This window comes from Phyllobates terribilis, unplaced genomic scaffold (genome assembly GCF_046119375.1).
Source record: "Phyllobates terribilis strain yellow unplaced genomic scaffold, ASM4611937v1 Scaffold_13__5_contigs__length_258822181, whole genome shotgun sequence".
Classification (NCBI taxonomy): domain Eukaryota; kingdom Metazoa; phylum Chordata; class Amphibia; order Anura; family Dendrobatidae; genus Phyllobates; species Phyllobates terribilis.
Window position 1 is genome coordinate 29,151,016 of NW_027362773.1, and position 27,248 is coordinate 29,178,263.

Below are 27,248 nucleotides of genomic sequence, written 5' to 3' on the forward strand. Positions count from 1 at the left end.
GTCTCCTATTAACAGTTGTTGAAGAGATGTGTCTGCTCTGTGTGTCATTGACCTGTTCTCTAATCTGAGCTGCTGTTAACCTGCGATTTCTGAGGCTGGTGACTCAGATAAACATATCTTCAAAAGCAGAGGTGACTCTTGGTCTTACTTTCCTGGGGCGGTCCTCATGTGAGCCAGTTTTTTTGTAGCGCTTGATGGTTTTTGCAACTGCACTTGGGGACACTTTCAAAGTTTTCCCAATTTTTCGCACTGACTGACCTTCATTTCTTAAAGTAATGATGGCCACTCGTTTTCTTTACTTAGCTGCTTTTTTCTTGCCATAATACAAATTCTAACAGTCTATTCAGTAGGACTATCAGCTGTGTATCCACCAGACTTCTGCACAATACAACTGATAGTCCCAATCCCATTTATAAGGCAAGAGATCCCACTTATTAAACCTGACAGGGCACACCTGTGACGTGAAAACCATTTCCGGTGACTACGTCTTGAAGCTCATCAAGAGAATGCCAAGAGTGCATTAGCAGTCATCAAAGCAAAAGGTGGCTACTTTGAAGAACCTAGAATATAAGACATATTTTCAGTTGTTTCACACTTTTTTGTTAAGTATATAATTCCACATGTGTTAATTCATAGTTTTGATGCCTTTAGTGTGAATGTACAATTTTCATAGTCATGAAAATACAGATAAATCTTTAAATGAGAAGGTGTGTCCAAACTTTTGGTCTGTACTGTATATTCTATGATATATTGATGCTGATATTGTCCTGCTTATTCTTAGTTTGTTTTTTTTTTAATTGAAAATGATATAACCTTTCAATAAAAAAAATAATTTTGAAAAACAGAAATGTGAAATTTTTGACAAATAGGATTTTTAATCAATTTAACCCTACAATCATAAATAATTTTTAAACATATTATTCAGTCAGTTCATCCATGGTATAATGTCCTTTGTTGATCCATCATTCTGGTCAATAGTGCCACGCCAATATTGATGCATTTATTATATGTACCATTTAGAAATACTTGGAATAGTTATATATGAAGGGGCTTTATGCAGTGCTATACAGGCTTTGCAGTAATAAGTTGCCCAAGGAATATTTCCAACCGGCAGTAATTTTGACCTCCACTGGAAATACTGTTCATATTTATGGGAATCTTTGTCCAGTTCCAGCAGATAGTCAGCGAGGTCTTTTGCATTAGGAAAATCATCAACATGAATAAAAGAATCTGAAGGAATAAATTTTTCATAAACTTCTCTGGGTGGACCCAAAACTATTGGCAACGTTTCCGACAGTAGGGCATTCCTCCAGAGTTTTTCAGTGATATAGTCCATATGTATGGAGTTCTCAAATGATAAGTAGAATTTATAAGTTGATAAAACTGTATTTAGGTTACTCATGTCTAAAGCTTTGTGTTGTTGACCATAAACATCTATGTTTACGTAATTTTTTAGCTCGTTATAAAAATTAACCCGCTTTGAACTAGGATTCCAGTTACTTATTGTCCATGCAACTAATTTTGACTTTTCTGGGATGGTAAAGTTTTGTGATACAGTTTTCTTCTGTAACCAACCATAAGGAGAGAAAATATCAGAGTCGCTTCTGTAGGACATGGTGAGATTGATGAGATTGTCCATAAAGCCCAAGTTTGTGCTATGGCTTGGAGATTCCAAGTTAAACCACACCCAGTACTGGCCTTCTGGTCTTGGTATCTGTGGCATTTGACTTTTTGAGCTGCACACATCTCTGTGGTGGAAAATTACAGCATTTGCTTTTGAGTACCAGTTGCGGTCATCTGTGAAAAAGCACCGAGGGTCATTGAAGGGTTTTGGACACTGATTTAAGGTAAAGTGGTCTCCAAATGGCCATGTCCATAGCAACACAATTAAATCTGCTTCTGCTTGGGATGGGAGAAGTTGACTTGGGCAATAGTATCCAGGGGAGACGTGTTTATCAAAGTTTCTGTACGTAAATAACAGGAAAGAGAATAAAGCTATTATAGGAAATGTTATGACATATTTACGATAGGAGGTAAACTGCAGCATAGCCATGATTTCAGATCTGAAACAGAAGAAGAAAATGAAAAATGAATTGTAAAGTAAATGTTTTGCAATGTTTTGTGTGTATAAACCGACAGTGTATGGTTAAGTATCTTAATATGCAATTCAGATGATGGTGGTTATTAGGGGCAAGATCAAATAAGCTGCCAGACACTATAATACTGATAGAGATAATGCACTGCACTACATAAGTAGTGTAGTGCAAACCTAAAAAGAGGTTCACATATACCATGTAAAGGGGCGGGCCTACCGCCGGTGCAGCCGATGTAACTGCATCGGGGCCCAGCTGTGCAGGGGGCACTTGCCGGTCGAGTAATATTGAGGGCAATCTGGCCTGCTTTTCAGAGCCCCAGGCTCCGGGGGCCCATGGCCAGATTGCCCTCTCTTGTGCGGTGGGCAGGGAGCGATCCCTCCAGCTTCGCTGCCATCAGGAGGTAAATGGCTGCGGAGCTGAGGGATCCTTCCTCACCTCTGCTTCCTCCCCGGCGCTTTGTAAGGGTGTGACAGGTGCTGTCACATGCCTCTCCCTCTCTAAACAGTGTTAATGTGGATTTGTGACTGTTATCGTATTTGAATGTATAATGTTCTTCATGTAAATCACATAGGGTTAAGTGTAGCACATAGGTATAGTGTAGGGTTCATAGTTTAGGTTAGTAATAGGAAAGGGCACTGTAGTTCAGGAAGAAGGTTAAGTTCATACCGAAGTAGTTAAGCATTACACTCACAGCACAAGGGAAATTCCCAGTTGGGGGAGAGTGAGGAGTGAGCAACATTAGGCAGTGTACTCCTGCCGTTAGGAGAGGCCTGTGCCAGGCCACTCCATTCGTGGGTTTAAGACCTGAGTGCACAGAACCGGGGTAGGTTCTGTTCCCATACACAGAGAGAGACGAGGTGTGGAGGACCACCGAGTAGGAAGGAAAGCAAACTACAACAGCAGTATCAGCAGTGAAGAGGTGTTTTACTAGTACAAGCTATCGGAACAGAGTGAGGGCACATTTGAGACAGAATCTGGATGCTGGTTATGTCCTAGGCTCATGGCCTGTAAGAGGTGATCAGTGCGAGGACTCTGTTTCCCTGGAGGGGAGTCACTCAGCCAGGTCCCAGAAGATGTGTAAGATGTTGAGTCTCAGGAAGGGACGAGAACAGACACTGGAAAGGCACATTGCCAAGGGGGCTTCACTAACCAAAGATCTTGTCTTGATCTGTATACTGCAGCCGTGTATGGAAGAATTGCACAGTAAAAGTGAGTCTGTTAACCCGAATCTACAATCTCCTGTCTTGCTTGCGGTCGGTGTTGGTCCTGGTCCAAGGGACGGCGTAACAGTGAGTACAGCAAATTCTCCATCGCAGCACACACTCCGGTCTCAGTCTTTAATAGTAGAGGGGGCATTGGGCGAAGAAAAGATAGTTCCGACACACAGCATGATGGTAGCGACCATGGGTGCTCCCCTCTACAGCTTCCTCCCTGACATAGGTCCGTGCTGCTTGACGACGTCATCATGCAGCGCGGGCCTGTCTCAGAGCGAAAGTTGCCGGCACCTGAGGAGGATGCTGCTGGGGAGCGAGGAGAGAGGTAAGTTGTGTTTTTATTTATTTGTATATTTATTTTTTTAAATTGAAATGGCTGGGGAGAATGAGGGGAGATGGGGGAGAGCAATGGTGGGGAGAGCAATGATGGGGCTGGTGGCGATGGGGAGAGCAGTAATGGGGATGGTGGTAATGTGGAGAGAAATGATGGGGATAGTGGCTATGGGGAGAGCAATGATGGGGATGGTGGCGATGGGGAGAGCAATGATGGGGATGGTGGCGATGGGGAGAGCAATGATGGGGATGGTGGGGATGGGGATAGCAATGGTGAGGCTGGGGAGAGCAATGATGGGGGTGCTGGGAGACAGCAATGACGGGGTTGCTGGGAGAGAGCAATGATGGGGGTGCTGGGGCAGCAATGATGGGGTGCTGGGACAGAGCAATGATGGGGGTGCTGGGAGAGAGCAATGACGGGGTGCTGTGACAGAGCAATGATGGAAGTGCTGGGACAGAGCAATAATGGGGGTGCTGGGAGTGAAATGACGGGGGTGCTGGGAGACAGCAATGACGGGGGTACTGGGGGAGAGCAATGATGGGGATGATGGGAGAGAGCGATGATGGGGGTGATGAGAGGGAGCAATGATAGGAGTGCTGGGAGAGAGCAATGATGGGGGTGCTGGGAGAGAGCAATGATGGGAGGGCGCAATGAAGGGGGTGCTGGGAGAGAGCAATGAAGGGGGTGCTGGGAGAGCAATGATGGAGGTTTCACTTTGCACTATAAAGCCTTGTATATTTTCTGTGTGCACATAGCCTTACAGTTAATTGGGGAGAGTCACAGAGACTGAATCATTTTTATTATTGGGCGGCGGAGATTATAGTTAATGGGGGGCACAGTGCTGCTGATCACTATATATTTTGATGACTAAGTGGCTAATAGTATATTAATGGGGGGGTACATATCTGTAGTCAGGGATGCAGTGCGGGGGAGATGCATGTGTGGTGCCCCTGCGGGTTCAGTCACCACAGAGGTACTGCATCTCACCCAGAGGTGTGGTACCCCACTCTCAGGTAAGGATGGAGTACTACCCGGGACCCACACACCCGCATCCAATACACTCCACTTCAGTGGGGAAGGGTGAGATTGCTCCTTAGGGAGAGCACAGTCCCTGGTCCCTAGCTGGAGGGTGGAACTAGGTAGAGGAGGTGGGTGGAGGAAGTAGATCGGGGGAGCACCGACAGGAAGAGTATAAGAAGGAGGGGAACCATCTAGAAGGAGTAGTTCCTGAGTTCAGTCAGACAGTACAAAGGAGAGAGAGTTGGGAGCAGGAGGAGGAGCTCTGCTCAGGAGGAGTGGAGAAAGGAGCAGGACCCAGTCTGAGAGGCCCAGGAGGAGAGACTGAGAGAAGAGAGGAGCAGTGAGGAGGGCTCCAGGAGGAACTGAGGGGATCCCAGGGGCACGGTGAGTGCAGGAAGCCACACGTGCGCCCAAATCTACACGGACGTGGAGGGATCAGGCTGCAGCGGGGACCGGCCCCTAACTAGTGGAGAACAACCAGGCTCAGCTAGATAACCGGAGGCTGCGGAATTTTCAAGGTGCTGCAGCTAACAGCCACAATTACATCGCCGAAAAGGTGGCCACATAGGGTCCAGGGGACTGGACGCCGCCCAACAAGACCCGAGGCTACTGGCTTGGGACACTGCTTGTGAGGCGCAGGGCAGGAGGGCGAGAGCCAGCGCAGGGAAAATGACCCGGAAAGGTACATAGAACGGGGTCCCGTTTAAGTACTACTGAGAGGCTTGTGTGGCGCCCCTGAGGGTTCGACCGCTACGGGGATGCTGCACTTCTTTAATGGAGTGTAGTGTTCCTCCTCTGAGGTAAGAACAGTGTGATAGTCGTGACCCAAGCTTTGCATCCAACACCACATTTCTCCACCAGAGGGGGCTAGTATGCACTAGGTGCTGCCCTCCTGGTTACAGGGAGACTGGGGAACCAAGAGTTAGGGGAACCAGTTAGTGGGTGAGGGTGGAGGACCTACAAGTTAGTTACACTTTAAATTTCATATTTAATAAAAAGCCATTTTGGGTCTTGGTTCTTGGACTGCCTTCAATTGCTTTTGACTGTCTCTATGCTGTCAATTGCTGAGTGGACTGTGATCTCCCACCCTAACGCGGATCCTGTGTGGGCCCGCATCGGATGGAGACACAGCCCTCGTGCCCCAGTCTTGGGACGAGGGGTAGGTTGTAGACAAGGAATGTCTCGACCCGGTCAAGGACCAGGACCAAGAAGGCCCAGAGCTTAAGAGTGTGGCTCCACAGCAAATGGATCCCAGGCAGGATGCCGACGGAGCAGTGTACGCCACCTGTCCTCGCCATGCTGATATATTCAGAGGGAGTCCGGCTGCAAGAGGGGTACCGGCCCCCGGCACCCGACCTTGCTACTCCATGTCCTGGTCGGGAAAGCCCGGTAGGCCCTGAGGATCCCACCGGGCATCGGACGGAGCGGAGCTGCCACCCGTGCCCTTGTTCTGAGAGGAGCTCAGAGGGAGACCCGGCCTATTCGCACACACACGGACAAGAAAGGATTCGGTCTGTAGTTCAGGAACTCTCTGGTGTAGGGTCCCGACTGAATGCTGGACTTACTCGGAGGTTGTCGGACCCCGTCCCTGGTGACCGTAGGACTCCGCGGGGAGCAGGGAGTCGCCTTCCTTCTGCCATCTCTAAAGTGAGTAAAGCCTTGGAAGTTCACCCCTATGGCCTCCGGACTGTTTATTCTGCGCTACACTGCACGACTCGGCGCCCGTCTTCCTCTACTACTACCCCCTCCATCCTGTCCCTCTGCCCTGAGGCCTTGCTCCACCTGTGGGGAGTAGTAATAACTTTGGCCGCAATAACACCATGCCTCAGCGGACTGCAGCGGCGCTGGTGGCCTTCACCAGGTGCCACAGGTGGCGTAGTCGTAAATCAGCCACTCAACCCGGATAAGCCCACACCATCCTTTTTAATGTGACGGCCCTGAGCACGGGTCGGGTCCGGGCCACGGCTGCACCCCATCTCTCCATCACAGGACCCGACTCCGAGTCCCCCATCTCCCAGGGTAAAGAAAAGGGCTTTTCGAGTAAGAGGCGTCACACTTGAGAGATTGCTGAACCCCTTCCCTGGAGGACACAGGACGACGTGGGAGGTTACACACTGGCCGTTGTAACCTGGAGTCTTGAACAACTGTGAGTAAAACCTGAAGACTGCACCCCACTGTGTCTTGTAATTATTGCTGCGCCATCACCAGCCCTGCATTTGTGACGCCTACTTCGCTACTCGCTAGCCCACCCTGAGAGATGGGGGATACTCGGAACCGGGTCAGATGTTGGGGGTTGCAGTCGTGGCCTAGGCCCGGTCCGTGCCCAGGGTCGTCGCATCAAAATAAGGGCTAGGAGGGACGGTGGTAATCGAGTGGATTAAATGACTACGCCATCTGTGGAGTCTGGTGATTCGCCACCAGCGCTGCGGCAGTCCTCTGAGGCGGGATGTAGTGGCAGCAGAAGATGGTACTACTCCCCACAGGTGGAGCAGGGCCTCAGGGCAGAGAAAACGGATGAGGGGGGTCGTAGTGGGTGGTGCGGTGTGGTGTCGCGCTGAAATAAGGGACCGGAGGCAATGGATGCAGTCTTCCAAGCTTTACTCACGTTGTTAGGTGTCAGCTGCAAGGCTTCTCCTTGCTCCTCACGGTGCGCTGCGGCCACCAGGAAGGGGTTCAGCACACTACGGGTAGTTCTGGTGCATCAATCAGGACCTCCTGCACCAGAGTGTTCCTAGACTTTCCACTAGGTCCTCTCCTGTCCGTATGTGGTGCGTGTTACAAGGCTGGGTCTCCCTCTGGCTATGCACAGAACAAGGGTACGGGGGGCGACTCCGCTCCGTCCGTTACCCGGTGGAATCCTCCAAGCCTCCGGGCTTTTCCGACTAAGACTTAAAGTGACAGAGTCAGATATCGGGGGCCGGTACCCCTTTTGCAGCAGGAATCCCTCTGACTAGGCCAGAATAGTGAGGACAGGTGGCGTATGCCGCTCCGTCTGCATCCCCCTGGGATCCTTTTGCCTGTGGGGCTTGTCTCCTCTGCTCCCCTCCAGGCCTTCTTAGGTAGGGACCTTGACCGGGTAGAGACAGCCGTTAACTCTAGCCCGCTCCTCGTCTCAAGGCCAGAGGACGAGGACCGTGTATCCTCAATCAGCTGCAGGTTCACACAGAAAGCCACGTTCAGTGATGAAGATCACAATCAAAGACCATAAGCCCAAGATGGCCGTTTATTAAATATGAATTTTGTGGTATAACCTAAAGTGCGTCCTCCACCCTCACCCACTATATGGTTCCCCCTATCTTTTGGTTCCCCCCCATCTCCTCTTATCTTGGCTGGGGCAGCACTATGGTGCCTTAAAGCCCCCCTCAGGACAGGAGTGGTGTAGTGTTGAATGGATGGCTGAGTCCTGAGAGGTGCTCCTTCCTTACCTCGGAGAGGAGATACCACACCTCGGTCTGAGGTGCAGTACCCCTGTGGCGACTGAACCCTCAGGGGCGCCACACATTACACAGCTCCAACGACATCTACCTCATTCAATTCTACATCTACTTCCCTGGAGCTAAGCTCTGCCTGTGGAGAGCTGAACCAACTCTGCTGCGTCACCATCAGCTCCAGAGTATCTGCACCGCAGCGGCGACCCTATATAGCCGCATACCACAGGTAGCGTCACGAACATTATTTCTAAAAACTTTATTCCCCTTTTACCTTTTCCTATAATTTACCACCCTGGGTCACGGACCGGGTCACTGCCACCATGACATCCCCCAGCATCAACCGGTTGGCTACCGAGTACCCCACGGCCCCAGGTGGTGCGTCACTTGTATGTATACAATATATGTGACCTTGTTATTTTGTAGGTTGGAGATCATTGTGACAAGATGATAGCAATTGTGGATATGAAATAAAAATACATATATTTCGAATTAACTTTTAGTATTCTGGGTGATCACTGCATACATAGTGTACCTCTTTTTCTTTGTTGGATACAGTGTCTTTGGCACACTGCATGTGTAGCACCCCGAGGACTCGGCTGCTACAGGGGTATTGCACCTCGAACCAGAGGTGTGGTATTCCACTCCCGGGTAAGGATGGAGTGTGGGACTGAGCTCAGCTAGCTGCATGCACTACACTCACCCCATTTCCGGGGGACAGAACAACGGTACTCCCACCAAATAGATGTGCAGGTACGACAGCGTCTGTCCCTGGCTGGAGTGGGGAGGGGGGAGGAACATCCCAGTAGTGTAGGGGCAGATAGGGGAGGGACTCTGGGCATAGAGGTAGGAGCCCATTGGGTGCTAGTCACCTGGGCTCACACATAGAAGGAGTATATAAGGTGGGCACCAACTAGAAACAGGGTCAGTTCAGAGAGGAGCTCAGCCAGAGAGGGCTGACAGGGAGCTGTGGCTCCGGCTGGGCCCAGTTCCAGGGCCAGGCCTGTAGTGGAGAGAAGGAGGAAGAGAGGCCCAGAGACGCAGGACAAGAGGGAACCCTGAGATCCCACAAATGAACCAAAAGGGTGAAGGGTTGGCAGAAAAGGGTACCGGATCCCAAACTGGCAGAGGCAAAATATCCTTAGCCAGGAACCGGAGGTCGTGGTCAAGCTTTGGCACGACCCTCACCACATCCACCAGGAAGGCATACCACGAATAGGGTCAGGAAAGCCAGGAAAGGTTTTACCACCAAGAGGCCCGAGGGAGCCGGACAAAGGTGGGTCCCTGGTAGGGACGGCCAGTAGGAAGAAAGAGAGAGGGGAGCTCAGGACCACGCTCTGGAACTGCCCGGGAGTTGACCGAGTCCCGCACCTGGTGGACGCAGCACGGCTCGGGTGGTCACTCTTGGCCGGAGTGACCGGAGCAACACCTGTGAGTAAAAACCCTGAAACTGCATCACATGTCTCTGAGCTTCCTTGCCGCACCATCACAACCACCATCATCCGCTTCCGCTGCCCTGAGGCCATACCCCTCCCGTTGGGGGTTATACCATCTACGCTGCACCACCATATCACCGGCCTCAGCGGACTGTCCTGCAGCAGCAGCTCCATAGCTGCATTCAACGGGTGGCGTAGTCGTGCAACACCTACTATACAAAACACTGCCGCTCAGCTTGACTCCCTGGGCACGGACCGGGTCACCGCCACGAGACTACTACTCCCATCGGATCCGGCTCCGGGTAAGCCCCCGTGCGCGCGATGCCGCGCGACGAAGGCCCAGGGGCGCGTCAACTTTGGCGTAGTCGGCAGGATCACGTGCCCGCAACTACCGGGTACTGCGTGCCTGAAGAAAAGTTAACATGTACCGTAAGAAGAAGTCTCCCGCCGATTCCAGAGGGTCCACGCCATCGGACGCCATCTCGGGTCGTTTCCCGCCGGTTGCCCGCCATCTGCAGCCTTTTCCCGCCATCCACGGAGTTTCCCGCCATTAGGAGACGATTCCCGCCATCTGAGACGATTTCCCGCCCTGGCAGAGCGGACGCCATTGTGGGCGTGCCAGAGGGTGGCAAGAGACGACCTCCCATCGTGGGCCTGGTCCCAGAAGAGCGCCAAAAGCGGAGACCGCCCCCACCAGCAGAGACTGCGATGATAGAGATGTCCATCAGCGTGGGGGGGCTGCCCCTGGAACTGACAATCACCAAGTTGCCCCGGGACCACCCTCAGGATGGGCGGATCAAGAACAAAAGAGAGAGGATGGGTGCAGCCTGGAGGAGTCTGGAAAGATCGCACCCGGAGATGGAGGGAGAGTCAGGCAGCACCGACCCTGTGGTCAGGAGCCTGTTGCAGGCCGCCACCCCAGAAGGCCTGGTGGAGATCCTGGCACAGCTCCCCAGAGATCGGGAGCATGCACAGACCGCGCTGGAGGGCTTGGCTCGGAAGATGGCCCGAGTGCAGCAAGAAGCGCTGGCCGAGTGGAGCAGGGAGATGGCCCAGCAGGTTGGAACCCGCCAGCGGAGGACGCCACCCGCAACGAGGAGCACGCCTGCCCCTGAAGATGGTGCGGAAGGGACGAAGGCCGGAGACGACGCCGTGGAAGGAGCTGAAGAGATGGAAGAAGGTAAAGGGGACGTCACCACCCCAAGTCTAGTAGCCGTGAGCCTGCCCCAGCTCCCCGTCGCAGAGCCCGAAATCCCCCTTACCGTGCCCGTTGCTGCACCGCCACCGCTCCAAACTAGGCCTCAAGCGGCAGGAGCCGCGGCCACGCCCCCTGTGACGTCACGCGCCTCAACCCTGAGCGCGGCCAAGCAGGAAACGCCACCGGCCTGGTCGCAGGGCCGAGTACCCCCGGGCGCCGCAGTCCCCACAGCGCCCTCTACCTCCACTGAGCCACCGGCCTGGTCGCAAGGCCGAGTACCCCCGGGCGCCGCCGTCTCCACAGTGCCCTTCACCTTCAGAGTGCCACCGGCCTGGTCGCAAGGCCTGGTGATTCCGGGCGCCGCTGCCCCCACCGCGCCCTCAACCTCCACAGTGCTGCCCCTGGGTGAAGACCTATTTGCGCAACATACTTGCCCGGATGGGCAGCCCTTCGAGTGGCCACCGGAATACATCAACCCCCGACTGCGGAGAGAACGGCCCCTGTGTGAGCCCCTGATCCCGGCTCCGGCGCCCGCCAAGATCGCCCCGCTCCCGTTGGAGGAGGCCCAATTCGAGTGGGACCCCACTGGAGAAAACCTCATTGGGTTCACCCAGGAGACCCGGGCGGCCGCAGCCCAGCGTGCGGAGTGCTGCCGACAACAACTAGAGGTCTTCAACAAAGAACGGCAAGAGAGGCGGGTCCGTGAGGAGCGGCTGCAGGTTCAGAGCGCGGAGCAGAAACGCCGGACCCGGCGAAACCCCCGTGCAGCCCACGGTCCCCGCGCCACCGGGACCGTAATCAAGTTCCAACTGGAGCACGGTTGGGGCTTTATCCGGGACCATAGAACCCCCGGCGACGTCTTTGTCACCCGCAGGGATGTCGAGAGTCATCTGCCGGAGGGACACCGCGGACGTGACCTTTACCCGGGTGAAGAGGTCACCTTCACCCGGCATCAGTGCGCCAAAGGACCGTACGCCCTTCACGTGCACCGATTGACGGAGGAAGAGCTGCGGTATGAGGAGGAACAAGAGGACCCGGACGGGTCTGAAGACTACCTTCCGGAAGGAGCAGGAGGACACCGCTACTGAAGGGAAGTAGCATAAACAAAGTACTGTATATAGTTACCCGTAATGGTACCTAAGCTGCTGCCAATTTAAGTGTGGTCCCCGTTGGGACTAGTGTGAACTGTTTCCTGTGTGTCCCTATCCCTAAACAGGCTGAGGACGGTGAGCAGCCATTCCTAATCCCCACTGGCCGAGGACTGAGAGCGGCCATACCCTGTAAATAGTTGCGCTTCCTGAGGCGCCCCCTACCGGTTTTATAAGGAACTGTTTTCTATTACAGAATTAGTGACTGTTGCACTTTACCTGGTCACAAGTTGCACGGTGGCCAGGAATCAATAATGTGTTAGTCAAGAGTGTTTATGATGAAAAGTTATATATATATGCTGCTAACGGAGTTTTCTAGTATTTAATATGTATGTAAAGAAAAGTTTGTACTGTTTATTAATGTTTTATACCTGTAACATTTTAGGAGTAGAGTACCTCCCATAAAGGGATGAGGTTATCGTTTATGTTTTATGTGTAAGTGCACGTAAAAAAAAAAAAATTTTGTATGTTTTGTTTTTATTCTTTTACAGCCCGAGGACGTGCTGTGATTTACCAGGGGGGAATGTAGCACCCCGAGGACTCGGCTGCTACAGGGGTATTGCACCTCGAACCAGAGGTGTGGTATTCCACTCCCGGGTAAGGATGGAGTGTGGGACTGAGCTCAGCTAGCTGCATGCACTACACTCACCCCATTTCCGGGAGACAGAACAACGGTACTCCCACCAAATAGATGTGCAGGTACGACAGCGTCTGTCCCTGGCTGGAGTGGGGAGGGGGGAGGAACATCCCAGTAGTGTAGGGGCAGATAGGGGAGGGACTCTGGGCATAGAGGTAGGAGCCCATTGGGTGCTAGTCACCTGGGCTCACACATAGAGGGAGTATATAAGGTGGGCACCAACTAGAAACAGGGTCAGTTCAGAGAGGAGCTCAGCCAGAGAGGGCTGACAGGGAGCTGTGGCTCCGGCTGGGCCCAGTTCCAGGGCCAGGCCTGTAGTGGAGAGAAGCAGGAAGAGAGGCCCAGAGACGCAGGACAAGAGGGAACCCTGAGATCCCACAAATGAACCAAAAGGGTGAAGGGTTGGCAGAAAAGGGTACCGGATCCCAAACTGGCAGAGGCAAAATATCCTTAGCCAGGAACCGGAGGTCGTGGTCAAGCTTTGGCACGACCCTCACCACATCCACCAGGAAGGCATACCACGAATAGGGTCAGGAAAGCCAGGAAAGGTTTTACCACCAAGAGGCCCGAGGGAGCCGGACAAAGGTGGGCCCCTGGTGGGGACGGCCAGTAGGAAGAAAGAGAGAGGGGAGCTCAGGACCACGCTCTGGAACTGCCCGGGAGTTGACCGAGTCCCGCACCTGGTGGACGCAGCACGGCTCGGGTGGTCACTCTTGGCCGGAGTGACCGGAGCAACACCTGTGAGTAAAACCCCTGAAACTGCATCACATGTCTCTGAGCTTCCTTGCCGCACCATCACAACCACCATCATCCGCTTCCGCTGCCCTGAGGCCATACCCCTCCAGTTGGGGGTTATACCATCTACGCTGCACCACCATATCACCGGCCTCAGCGGACTGTCCTGCAGCAGCAGCTCCATAGCTGCATTCAACGGGTGGCGTAGTCGTGCAACACCTACTATACAAAACACTGCCGCTCAGCTTGACTCCCTGGGCACGGACCGGGTCACCGCCACGAGACTACTACTCCCATCGGATCCGGCTCCGGGTAAGCCCCCGTGCGCGCGATGCCGCGCGACGAAGGCCCAGGGGCGCGTCACATGTAGATCCCCATCAATAGTGTGGTGCCCTCCAAATGTGTTGGTCTAAGTGTAGCAGTGCTGGGAGTGGCCCAATCTTGGTCCAGGTATCTTCCAGCTTTTCAGGAGTGTTGGCACATCCAGTAGTATTGCAATATGGATCTTTCAGCCAGGGAAACAGCGTGGAGCAATCGAGCCCTGGTTTTTTTGATACGATAGTGTAGCATGGAGGGGACATGGTGACAGGTGATTCAGATTTTCAAACATTGGCCAGAGAATTGACTAATTTACACAAATCCTTGACGAAAGTCTGGTGGAATGTGAGGAATTTGGAGGAGTATAAAAGATTGAGATCAGTACCACAGGGATTGCGTGTACAGATTTTTCCAGCTTGGGAAGCTGAGGAATCCTTTCAAAAAACATGGGAACAAGGTCTGATGAAGTGCTCCACTATTATAATGGACATGTTGATTGAGCACAATCAGGTGCTTTTGAATAAGATTAAAGAGAGGAGAAACTAAAGAACTTTGATGAAAATACTCTGGTGGCACCATTTAAACAACGTCTCAAGATCACCATTGATCAATTTTAAAAGGACATAATAAATGGTAAAAAAAAAAAAATTCCAAAGGGATAAAATAGACTTTGAAAGTGGGTAAACCTTTAGATGGAACCACAGAGGAAACAAACACCGGGGTATGGTCGAAACAAGGATCCCAGTGGAAGACAATATTCGCCATGTGTTATCCTCGAGTCATTTTTTGTCATCAGATCCAAGCGACATCAAAGGGGCCGTCGGAGGACAAGAAAAGGCTGTAATCACAAAGGGGAAGAGAAACAGGGGATACAGAGTTTGGTCTCCATCATACAAGAGGGAAACTCGCAACAACAAGAAGTACTAGGTGAGAATACTGATGTCCTAGTAGCCGATCAAAGAAATGACTTACAAATCATCAATTTATCGGATTATGAATTATCTGAAATAGAGACTAAAGTGTTGAGACAGGGGTTATCTTTTTCACAAATGAACCCCTTAAATAAATTTGAAGTCATTAAAGACTTGTATCTTTTCAGTCGCTAATTGACCTTTAAGCCATCAGCCATCCCTCATTGATGATTTACCAGCGGATGAGAGACAGACGTTTCAGGACCTACTTGACCTCCTACAAGAAAATGAAGATCCTAACCCACGGAAACGATTCTCAGGTAGATTACCATCACAGGCCACACCTCTATTCTCAATGTTCCCAGTGGTGCAGATATTCTTTGAAAATGTGAGCTGGGATATCAAAAATTTGAACACTGATAAACACAAGGGGGATAATTTGAGTAAGGAGGAGAGAAGAACTCTAAGCCAATTAACGACAAATCAGGATTTTATTGTCAGGGAAGCTGATAAGGGGGGCAATATAGTCTTGTGGCCAAATGCCCTCTATATCAAAGAGGCCAAGAGACAACTATTAAACAAGATATGTTATCTAGAGCTGCCGTCTGATCCTATTTCCTTTTCTAAGAACAAATTGGATTTGTTGAGCCGTATGGCTGGACTCAATAACATCATAAATAAAAAAAATGGATTTTCTTATTACACTGAACCCAGTAATTCCCACATTTTATTTGGTACCTAAGGTACACAAATCAATTGTAGAGCTACCAGGGAGACCCATCGTTTCAGGGATAGGAGGACTTTTCGAACGCCCATGCATATATTTGGATTATTATTTACAACCATTTGCAACTGCTTTAAAATCTTATGTTAGGGATTCCACTCATCTTATCCAACAATTGAAGGGCCATACCATCTCGGAGGATACCATATTGGTATCTTTAGACGTGGAATCACTATATACCAGCATTTCACATGACTTGGGAATAAAGGCAGTCACATATTTTTTGGATCAACATACAACAGGGGACCGTAAGCACGACTCCTTCATCCTAGAATTATTGCATTTCGTCTTGGATAAAAATTATTTTGGCTTTGACAGAAAATTTTACAGACAGATAGTGGGGACTGCGATGGGTGCACGGTGTGCACCCTCATATGCTAACCTCTATCTAGGGTGGTGGGAGGAAGTGTGGGTGTATAGACATCAGGCCTTTAAAAATTCAGTATCCATGTGGTTTAGGTTTATAGACAATGTATTTTTTCTTTGGAGGGGTACCCAAAGTGACTGTGAAACCTTTATTGGTGACTTGAACAGGAACGAGTTGAATATCAAACTAACCCATAACCTTTCAACAACAGAAATTGACTATTTAGACCTTAAACTATTAAGAACTGCAAATCAGATTGACACCACTTTATATAGGAAAACAACTGCGACTAACAACTGGTTGCATTTCAACAGCTTCCACCCAACACACCTGCGCCGGGGAATCCCGAAAGGGCAATTCCTCCGTTTGAAAAGAAATTGCACCACAACGGAGGAATTCAAACGGCAGTCAGGCGACTTGACCCAACGGTTTATCAAAAGAGGCTATCCACGAGGATAATCTCCAACGCTTCTCAATGCGCAAAAGGTAGGAACCGGGAGGAGCTATTACAGACTAAATCACAAAAACCGGTAGACCATTGAGTGTAATTACCACATTTAACAACCAGTGGCAGGATATCCAAGAGATTCTGACAAAGAATTGGGGAATACTTGAGTGAACCAAAATTAACTAAACATCTAGCACCAGCCCAAAGCATGGTAACACGTAGAGCGAAAAATCTTAAAGATAACCTATGTCGGAGCCACTACACACGCCCCAAAATTAGAATTATGGGGGGTGAAAAATTGTTTGGAACCTATCCCTGTGGCAGGTGCAATATTTGTCAGTATGTGGTAGCCAGAAAAGAGTTATTGCTCCCCATGGATCCATACCAAATTCGATCGAGATCCTATTTTAATTGCAGAACACGGAATGTGGTGTACGCTATTATCTGTGGGTGCCCAAAGATTTATACTGGACAGACAACACAAGAACTAAGGAAGAGGGTTCAGCAGCATCTTTCAAATACATCAACTGAAAAGCGTGACCATGATAAGAACAAGGCAATTACAACAATGGCCGTGCATTTTCTGGAGTTCCATGGAGGAAAAGCAACGGGCCTACAGGTAATGGGACTAGAATAAGTGCGGACGAATATCAGTGGAGGCAATATAACAAACGCTCTCCTGAGATGCGAGTCTAAGTGGATATGTAATCTACATAGCCTAGCTCCCCATGGTCTCAATGGGGAACTGCAATTTACGGGTTTCTATAAACAGCTATGAAAGCATTACCTGTAATTTATTGACATCCCTTCTACCATAGGGGACGGGCAAAATGGATTTTCCTCCTATGGATGCATGGACAACAGCCAAAATAGGTCCCACTGAAAGTGGAAGTATGGACAGGATCTGCATCAACTATGAAAACATGGCCAAGCAAGTACATCAGGAGCAACATAAACTTGGGTGGACTGTTGAAAAAATGCAAAGAATTGGAAGACTGCAACCAACTGGACAGGAGATTCCATGGACGAGTGGAGGAACTAAATTGAGTACTCCAATGCTCCTAACTATAGAGGACATAGGATTAAGGACCATATAAACTGAGAAGAAAGAATTTCATCTCTCAAAATCAGACTTCAGAACTTACCTTTTTGAAAGAACGGCCGGAAGAGTGACAAATCGAGATGGAGAGATACATTGGGTTGTTTCCCGAGTGGCCGGATAGGTCATCAGCAGTTCCTTTCTGTAAATGAACAGAATAATATGGAGCCACTGTATTGAAACAGAGGGCTTAGGACTCAAATTGTAACAACTAATTTAAACTAGGGGAACTTTATCATGTATATTAACATGTCAGTATAACAATATAGAATTATTTATGAAACCAACATGTCTCTGATGGTCAATGCTCAGGTGCTACCCAAAATGGGAGAGGTGTGCACCCTAAGCAATATGCCCATAATGCACCCTAGAGCAGGGTATACAGAATCCCGGCTATAGTCCCACTATAGGTGCCCAGGACTCAGAAAGAAATAAGAATTGGTAGGACTTCGGGTGTTGTAGTCAAGGAGTAGTTGACCCATAAGGATAGACGAACATTGAAGATTTGGTGTGAGTGACCAAATTAATGACAAGGGGATAGAACTAATGCAGGTTTTAGATCTAACATATGACACAATAGGTACTGCCCGTTTTCCCCAAAATATTTATGTCTCATGTGATAGAATTTTTGTAACTGGAATTTCTCTCTAAAGAGCAACAAAAAACAATGAGAAAAAAAGATATGATATTATATGGTTTATTATTGTTTTCTCTTTTTTTGGTATAGAGCGGTGGGGGTGATATTTGGATTTGAACACTGGGACGAATGTTGTCTCCCAAGGATATTTGAACTGCACGCTACGTATGGAGCTATAGCCCTGTGACATGGGAGGTGCAAGATGTCAGATACAACATGCGCTTCAAAATCACCAAGGTAGGTGATGGTTTCCATTGAGAGAGGAAGCACATAGCTCCCCCACTGCGCATGTGCAGGTTGGGTAGTAACGGACAGGGTGTCGCGCACTTACAGGGCTGCCTCCGGACACAGTCAATAGCTAGGGGGTAAGGCGAGCACTTCTGGCGCAGAGATCGCATTTCCGGTGCGGGAGCGCGGCGTCCATTATCGGAACCACAGCTGTTTCCAGGGTAATTATCTTTAAAACTTAGTACATATACAGTACAGACCAAAAGTTTGGACACACCTTCTCATTTAAAGATTTTTCTGTATTTTCATGACTATGAAAATTGTACTGTAGCATCGGCGTCCCTGCCCTCTGCTAGGCAGGGACGCCGTCCCTCTCACCTCCGCGCTCCTCACGTGGGTCCCTCCAGCGCTCCTCTCTCTGTCGTCGCAGCGGCTTCCCTGCCCCATGTCAGACAGGGACACCGTCTCTCTCGCCCCCCGGCTCCTGGCGCGGCTTCTCCCTGCGCTCCATTCCCTGCTGTGGCCGGCGTGCGTCCCTCCTCCAGCAGAGTGCTTAGGGCGCGCGCGCACTCTCCCCCTCTTAAAGGGACTGCGTGCATCTTCCTAAAAAGTCCCTGGCTAATGGCCAGAGGACTTCCCACATTTAAGGCACCTCCTCCAAAATGGAGGTGCCCGAGCAACAGTTGTCGCACTGCGTCTTCACCTCTGCTTCAGCCCTCAGGTCCCTCCGCTAGCCTGACTAGTCCAGCCTGATTCCTGCCTGTCACCTGTCTGCTACCTGGAAGCACCTGCCAGCACCCGCTGAGTCTATCTTCCTGCTTACCTGGAAGCACCTGCCAGCACCCGCTGAGTTTATCTACCTGCTTAATCGGAAGCGGCCGCCAGCACCTGCCGCGGCTATCCACCTGCTTACCCGGTAGCACCTGCCAGTACCTGCCGTGTCAATCTGCCCGCTGGGTTGAAGGTACCTGCCGTCTACCCAGAGACTGTCCCCGTCACTTGCCGTGACCACCTGCCTGTCTACCCAGAGACTGTCCCTGTCACTTGCCGTGACCACCTGCCTGTCTACCCAGAGACTGTCCCCGTCACTTGCCGTGACCACCTGCCTGTCTACCCAGAGACTGTCCCCGTCACTTGCCGTGACCAACTGCCTGTCTACCCAGAGACTGTCCCCGTCACTTGCCGTGACCACCTGCCTGTCTACCCAGAGACTGTCCCCGTCACTTGCCGTGACCACCTGCCTGCTTACCCAGAGACGGTCCCCGTCACTTGCTGTGACTACCGGCTTGCCTTCCCTGGGAGTCACCCGCTTCCTTACAAGGACTTCCCCTTTGTATTGCAGCTCAGAGGTTCCACATCCCGGACCCGTTACATGTACATTCACACTGAAGGCATCAAAACTATTAATTAACACATGTGGAATTATATACTTAACAAAAAAGTGTGAAACAACTGAAAATATGTCTTAAATTCTAGGTTCTTCACAGTAGCCACCTTTAGCTTTGATGACTGCTTTTCACACTGTTGGCATTCTCTTGATGAGCTTCAAGAGTTAGTCACCGGAAATGGTTTTCACTTCACAGGTGTGCCCTGTCAGGTTTAATAAGTGGTATTTCTTGCCTTATAAATGGGGTTGGGACCATCAGTTGTGTTGTGCAGAAGTCAGGTGGATACACAGCTGATAGTCCAACTGAATAGACTGTTAGAATTTGTATTATGGCAATAAAAAAGCAGCTAAGTAAAGAAAAACGTGTGGCCATCATTACTTTAAGAAATGAAGGTCAGTCAGTGCGAAAAATTGGGAAAACTTTGAAAGTGTCCCCAAGTGCAGTTGCAAAAACCATCAAGCGCTACAAAGAAACTGGCTCACATGAGGACCTCCCCAGGAAAGGAAGACCAAGCGTCTCCTCTGCTTCTGAGGATAAGTTTATCCTAGTCACCAGCCTCAGAAATCGCAGGTTAACAGCAGCTCAGATTAGAGACCAGGTCAATGCCGCACAGAGTTCTAGCAGCAGACACATCTCTACAACTACTGTTAAAAGGAGACTTTGTGCAGCAGGCCTTCATGGTAAAATAGCTGCTAGGAAACCACTGCTAAGGACAGGCAACAAGCAGAAGAGACTTGTTTGGGCTAAAGAACACAAGGAATGGACATTAGACCAGTGGAAATCTGTGCTTTGGTCTGATGAGTCCAAATTTGAGATCTTTGCTTCCAACCACTGTGTCTTTTTGCGACACAGAAAAGGTGAACGGATGGACTCTACATGCCTGGTTCCCACCGTGAAGCATGGAGGAGGAGGTGTGATGGTGTGGGGGTGCTTTGCTGGTGACACTGTTGGGGATTTATTCAAAATTGAAGGCATACTGAACCAGCATGGCTACCACAGCATCTTGCAGCGGCATGCTATTCCATCCGGTTTGCGTTTAATTGGACCATCATTTATTTTTCAACAGGACAATGACCCCAAACACGCCTCCAGGCTGTGTAAGGGCTACTTGACCAAGAATGAGAGTGATGGGGTGCTATGTCAGATGACCTGACCTCCACAGTCACCAGACCTGAACCCAATCGAGATGGTTTGGGGTGAGCTGGACCGCAGAGTGAAGGCAAAAGGACCAACAAGTGCTAAGCATCTCTGGGAACTCCTTCAAGATTGTTGGAAGACCATTTCCGGTGACTACCTCTTGAAGCTCATCAAGAGAATGCCAAGAGTGTGCAAAGCAGTCATCAAGGCAAAGGTGGCTACTTTGAAGAACCTAGAATATAAGACATATTTTCAGTTGTTTCACACTTTTTTGTTAAGTATATAATTCCACGTGTGTTAATTAATAGTTTTGATGCCTTCAGTGTGAATGTACAATTTTCATAGTCATGAAAATACAGAAAAATCTTTAAATGAGAAGGTGTGTCCAAACTTTTAGTCTGTACTGTATATCATAGTGCTGTAAGTGAACCCATAGCCCCTGATGAAGCCACTATGGGTGGCGACACGCGTTGGGCAGTAAGCCCATCCACTGGATTCTTTCTTGGCAACAAATGGGTTACTTATTTCTTGTTTCCTTTTTTCCTGCATTTTGTTAGAACCTTGCTGTTAGGTTTTTTTTCCTTTGCTGGTCACATGACCTTGTTGGCCTATTTAATCCTGCTCCGCCCTTCTGGCTTTGCTGGACTTCATTGTATATCTACTTTCTAGCTAGCCTGTGCTCTGTATCTAACTCTGTTAGTTTGCTTGGTCTACGGACCTCTATGTTCTATCTATTTTGTTTGTTCGTCTGTCTGCTACTATTTCTGTTAGGAGGTGTCCCATATTCCTCCCAGTCCTTAGTACTTGTAGGGATTCCCTCCCCACATCTATAGGTCTCCGTACAGACTAGATTAGGACTTTAGCAGGTCTGATCGCAGGATCAGGTTCCCTGTTACATCGTAGGGATTCAGCTGAGTCCTATAGTAGGGACAGATCTCCTCTCTTTCCTTAGCTTTGGTAGCAGAACATAACAGTAAGTCCAGCCAGCAAATTCTCTAAGGAAAGATTTTTCTGTTCCATCATGGTGTCGGTTCAGGATTTGGCTCATCGCCTGCAGGGACTCTCTCTGGAGGTGGCCGAGCTCCGTCAGCACGTGAGTAACTGTCCTGGAGCACATTTCTTGGAGCCTAAGGTATGTTTGCCGGATTTATTTTTTGGTGAACACCGAGAATTTTTTTCATTTAAAAATGCTTGCTTATTGTATTTTCGTTTGAGACCTAAGTCCTCTGGGGATGAATCCCAGCGCGTAGGGTTCATAATGTCACTTTTGCGCAAAGAGCCTCAGGAGTGGGCCTTTTCTTTGCAACCTAGTGATTCATGCTTCAGATCAGTGAATAGTTTTTTTTCTGCTTTGGGACTATTATATGATGATCCTGACCGTGTCGCATCAGCTGAGACTGAGTTGAGACGTTTAAAACAAGGATCGGGTAATGTGGAAAAATATTGTACACATTTTCGTCGTTGGTCCACTCAAACAGGGTGGAACGATTCTGCTCTGAAAAGTCTATTTCTTGCTGGGCTCAGTGAAAGGGTTAAAGACCTGCTAATTGCTTATCCTACACCTGAGGATTTGCAACAGGCTATGCAATTAGCTATACGGGTGGATAGAAGACTGCGTGCTAGGGTTAATGAGAGCAAATCCTCTGCTATGTCAGTTTCTGGTTATGATAATGTGTGTATTAACAGTGGTGAACCGATGGAGATTGGATCGGTGGCACCTCGCTCTCAAGAAAAAGACCGTCGTTTTTCGGAAGGCTTGTGTTTCTATTGCGGAAAATCTGGTCATTTGATTAAAGGCTGTGAGCTTCGTATGAAGAAAGAAAAAAAAATGGTCAGTCACGCCCCTATTGCCTGTTTAAATTCCAAGGGTATATTTTTAGCTGCTTCCACGATTGCTCAGGAAAAATTAATGGAATTTCGGGTGTTTGTTGATTGCGGGTCTACACTGAATGTAATTGATGGGGGATTCGTGGAAAAACTCAATTTAAAACCTGAACCTTTATCATCCCCCATTGCTGTGGTTTCTGTGGATGGCTCCCCTTTGAAGAATATTACTCTCAAGGTCAGTGAATTTCCTCTCACTATTAATGGTGTTCACCATGAGAAATTGGATTTGGTAGTGTTGAATAACTTGCCTTCTCCAGTAATATTGGGTTTGCCCTGGTTAAAATTTCACAATCCTGTACTGGATTGGTCTACCAGTGAAATTAAATCCTGGAGCCATAAATGTTATGACAAGTGTTGTAACGGGCGTATTGCAGCTTTGGATAGGGGAGAATTGCCTGTTCCTATTCAGGATTTTTGGAGAGTTTTTTCTGAGAAGGAATCGCAGGTTTTGCCTCCCCATAGAGACTATGATTGTTCTATTGAATTTGTCCCTGGAGCGACTCTTCCTAAGAGTCGTTTATTTAACCTTACTATTCCTGAGAGGAAGGCTTTGGAGGAATACATACAGACAAGCTTGGCCGCCGGTCACATTAGGCCCTCTAAGTCTCCTGTGGCGGTTGGATTTTTTTTTGTAAAAAAAAAGGACGGCGGTTTACGTCCTTGTCTGGATTTTCGTGAGATTAACAAAATTACGGTACGCAATCCTTACCCACTGCCATTGATTCCTGATCTGTTTAACCAGTTATTGGGGGCCAAGTGGTTCTCTAAAATTGACCTTAAGGGGGCATACAATCTGTTGCGCATGAAGGAGGGTGATGAATGGAAGACTGCTTTTAACACTCCTGTGGGTCATTTTGAGAATCTGGTTATGCCTTTTGGTCTTACTAATGCTCCTGCATTTTTTCAGAATCTGATTAATGACATCCTTAGACCTTTGATCGGTAAAAATGTGGTTGTGTATTTGGATGACATTTTGATTTATTCGCCAGATCTGGAGTCTCATTGGCGGAGCGTGCGTGAGGTATTACAGTTATTAATGGACAATTCGCTTTTTGCTAAGCTGGAGAAATGTGAGTTCGCTGTACAGAGAATTAGTTTTTTGGGCTACATTATCTCCAGCAAAGGTTTTGAGATGGATCCGGTTAAGGTTCAGGCTGTGCAGGAATGGCCTAGGCCTATTGGTTTGAAATCGATACAGAGGTTTTTGGGTTTCGCCAATTACTATAGAAAATTCATAAAAAAATTTTCTAGTATTGTCAAACCTCTGACTGATCTCACCAGGAAAGGTGCTGATGCGGTTCAGTGGTCTTCTGAGGCCATTGAAGCTTTTGTGTATCTCAAGGAGAGGTTCACCTCTGCTCCCATCCTTATGCAGCCTGATGTTACTAGGCCGTTTTTGGTTGAGGTTGATGCTTACTCTGTGGGGGTTGGCGCAGTATTGTCTCAGGATAACGGGGATGGATTACATCCCTGTGCCTTTTTTTCAAAAAAATTTTCGGAGACTGAACTGAATTACGATATTGGTAATCGGGAATTATTGGTTATTAAACTCGCATTTGAACACTGGCGCCACTTCTTGGAAGGTGCGGAATTTCCCGTTCAGGTTCTTACGGATCATAAAAATCTGATATATCTTGATGCTGCCAAGCGCCTGAATGCCCGTCAGGCTAGGTGGGCACTGTTTTTCTCGCGGTTTAATTTCTCCGTTACTTACATCCCTGGTACTAAGAATGTTAAGGCGGATGCCTTGTCTCGCAGTTTTTCTCCCATAGTCGGTGGTGAGAAAGAGGAGAACATTTTACAAGAAGGTGTTGTGATAGCTGCTTTAGACTCCGTTTTGGAAGATGAGATTCTTAAAGCTCAGGAGAATGCCCCATCTAACACTCCTCATGGGAGGTTGTTTGTGCCTGGGACCTTTAGGAGAGATTTGTTTGTTGAGTGTCACGAATCTCGGTTGGCAGGTCATCCCGGAATCTCTGAGACCAAGAGACTGGTGGGTCGCAGTTTTTGGTGGCCTGGATGGCAGAAGGAAGTCATTAAGTGGGTGCGCCAATGTACTATATGTGCTAGATCTAAGTCCTCACATACTCCTGCTGCGGGGTTGCTTTGTCCTTTGGAGGTCCCCAGTGCTCCTTGGACACATTTGGCTATGGACTTTATAACTGACCTTCCCCCCTCTGAGGGTTTTACTGTCATCTGGGTGGTCGTGGACCGTTTTAGCAAGATGTGTCACTTGGTTCCCTTCGTCAAACTGCCCTGCGCTAAAACTCTCGCTAAGGCCTTTGTCAAGGAAATTGTCAGACTTCATGGCGTTCCTACTGACATTGTTTCTGATAGGGGTCCTCAGTTCGTGGCTCGTTTTTGGCGTGCCTTTTGTGACAGGTTGGGAATTCATTTGTCGTTTTCGTCCGGATATCATCCTGAATCTAATGGCCAGACAGAAAGGAAAAACCAGGATGTTGAGCAGTTCTTGCGTTGTTTTGTGGCAGACAATCAAGAGGGGTGGTCTGAGTTTCTGCCACTTGCCGAATTTGCTCTGAACAATCATACATCTTCTTCTGCTGGTTGTTCGCCTTTTTTTTGTTGTTCTGGGAGACATCCGTCGTTTGGGTCGTTCTCCAAGTTGGGATCTGCCGTGCCTGAGGAGGAGAATTTTTCCGGTGATTTGGAAAGAGTTTGGACGGATGTGCGTGGTAATCTTCAGGAGGCCAACAGAAAATCTAAAGACTACTTTGATAGGAAACGACAGGAGGTTTTGTTCGCTGTTGGTGACATGGTTTGGTTGTCCTCTAGGAATCTGCGGTTGAGGATTCCTTCTAAGAAATTGGGTCCCAAGTTTGTAGGGCCCTTTAAGGTGCTTCAGGTTGTCAACCAATCTGCTGTTAGGTTGGAGGTTCCTACCTCCTGGAGAATTAATCCGGTCTTTCATGTCTCTCTGTTAAAAAAAGCTGTTGTGTCGGATGGTGACGCCTCTGCCTCTGTTCCTCCGGTGGTGGAGGACGGGGAATATGAAATTTCTCGCATCCTTGACTCTAGACGGTATAGAGGTAGTTTGCAGTATCTTGTGGCCTGGAAAGGTTTCGGACCCGAGGATAACTCTTGGGTGAGGTCAGATGATGTTTCCGCGTCCAGACTTATCAGAGCGTTTCACAGGAGATTTCCTGATAAGCCTGGTCCTAGGGGATCCGGAGGATCCTCTTAGAAGGGGGGGTACTGTTAGAACCTTGCTGTTAGGTTTTTTTTCCTTTGCTGGTCACATGACCTTGTTGGCCTATTTAATCCTGCTCCGCCCTTCTGGCTTTGCTGGACTTCATTGTATATCTACTTTCTAGCTAGCCTGTGCTCTGTATCTAACTCTGTTAGTTTGCTTGGTCTACGGACCTCTATGTTCTATCTATTTTGTTTGTTCGTCTGTCTGCTACTATTTCTGTTAGGAGGTGTCCCATATTCCTCCCAGTCCTTAGTACTTGTAGGGATTCCCTCCCCACATCTATAGGTCTCCGTACAGACTAGATTAGAACTTTAGCAGGTCTGATCGCAGGATCAGGTTCCCTGTTACATCGTAGGGATTCAGCTGAGTCCTATAGTAGGGACAGATCTCCTCTCTTTCCTTAGCTTTGGTAGCAGAACATAACACATTTATTCACTGAGACTGACAGGGTGATAAAGGACTAACCCAAACGCAGTAAGCCAAGGTTTTCCTCCCTAACATTAATGCATAGGCTTGTTTTGCACAAACTTATGGGAAATTGTACCAGCAGCAGGCTGAGGGTTTGTGCAGTAGAGGTTAAAAACTTACAGACAGGTCTAAGGGATCTCAGGTCATTACACAGATAGGTTTTCTAAACAAATTGTGTATTGAATTGACGGTATGTATAATAGATGTTAATTCTCATGTAATAATGACATTTTTGTGAGTATGACCAAACTGCAGTGACTGTATTGTATTGACCATTAGAGACAATAGGTGGTCCAAACAAACTATGTATTGTATTGTGGATATGTGCAATAGATGTAAATCCTTATAGAACAATGATAGCCGTGTGAACATGATCAGATTGCTGTGGCTGTAACGCATTGACCATAAGAGACAACCTTTGAATATAAATTATTATGTTTTTATGTAATGGGAAGAAATGCACAGTGAATGGGCTTAAACTCAGTGGGACGCATGCCACTGAGTTTTTTACTTGTGTTTTAGCTTTAATTTGGGTGTTTATAGCAATTGTGGATATGAAATAAAAATACACATATTTATAATTAACTTTTAGTATTCTGGGTGATCACTGCATACATAGTGTACCTCTTTTTCTTTGTGGGATACAGTGTCTTTGGCACACTGCATGTAGATCCCCATCAATAGGGTGGTGCCTTCCAAACGTGTTGGTCTAAGACTAGACGTGACTGTGAGATGTCGACATGAAGGTCTGACCAGACGGAGAAGTGACGCGCCCCTGGGCCTGAGTCGCGCTGCGTTGCGCACGCGGGAGCCTACCCGGAGCCGGATCAGATGGGGGTAGTAGTCTCGTGGCGATGACCCGGTCCGTGCCCAGGGAGTCAGACTAAGTGGCAGTCTATTAGCAGTAGATGGTGGATGACTACGCCACCCGTTGAATGCAGCTATGGAGCTGCCGCTGCAGGGCAGACCGCTGAGGCCGGTGGAAGGATGGTGCAGCGTGGATGGTATAACCCCCAACGGGAGGGGTATGGCCTCAGGGCAGCCGACGTGGATGATGGGGGTAGCAGGAACCACTCAGAGACGATGCGGTGTAGTTCAGGGTCTTTACTGGTGACAAAG

The 27,248-nt window shown here is 48.8% G+C and overlaps 1 protein-coding gene across 2 annotated transcripts in view; it reads right to left on the reverse strand.

Moving 5' to 3' along the window:
- Positions 1-782: 782 nt before the first annotated feature.
- LOC141174497 (4-galactosyl-N-acetylglucosaminide 3-alpha-L-fucosyltransferase FUT6-like) overlaps positions 783-27,248 on the reverse strand; it is a 134,652-nt gene continuing 108,186 nt past the window's right edge. The window contains exons 2-3 of one of the 2 annotated variants that reach the window (XM_073659427.1): positions 17,220-17,315; positions 783-2,063 (exon numbers count right to left, since the gene is read on the reverse strand). In XM_073659427.1, coding sequence (XP_073515528.1) covers positions 1,004-2,063; positions 17,220-17,302 — 1,143 coding nt within the window. In that variant the 5' untranslated portion in view covers positions 17,303-17,315 and the 3' untranslated portion in view covers positions 783-1,003. The remainder of the gene's footprint in view (positions 2,064-17,219; positions 17,316-27,248) is intronic. The other variant, XM_073659428.1, reaches the window with a different exon arrangement.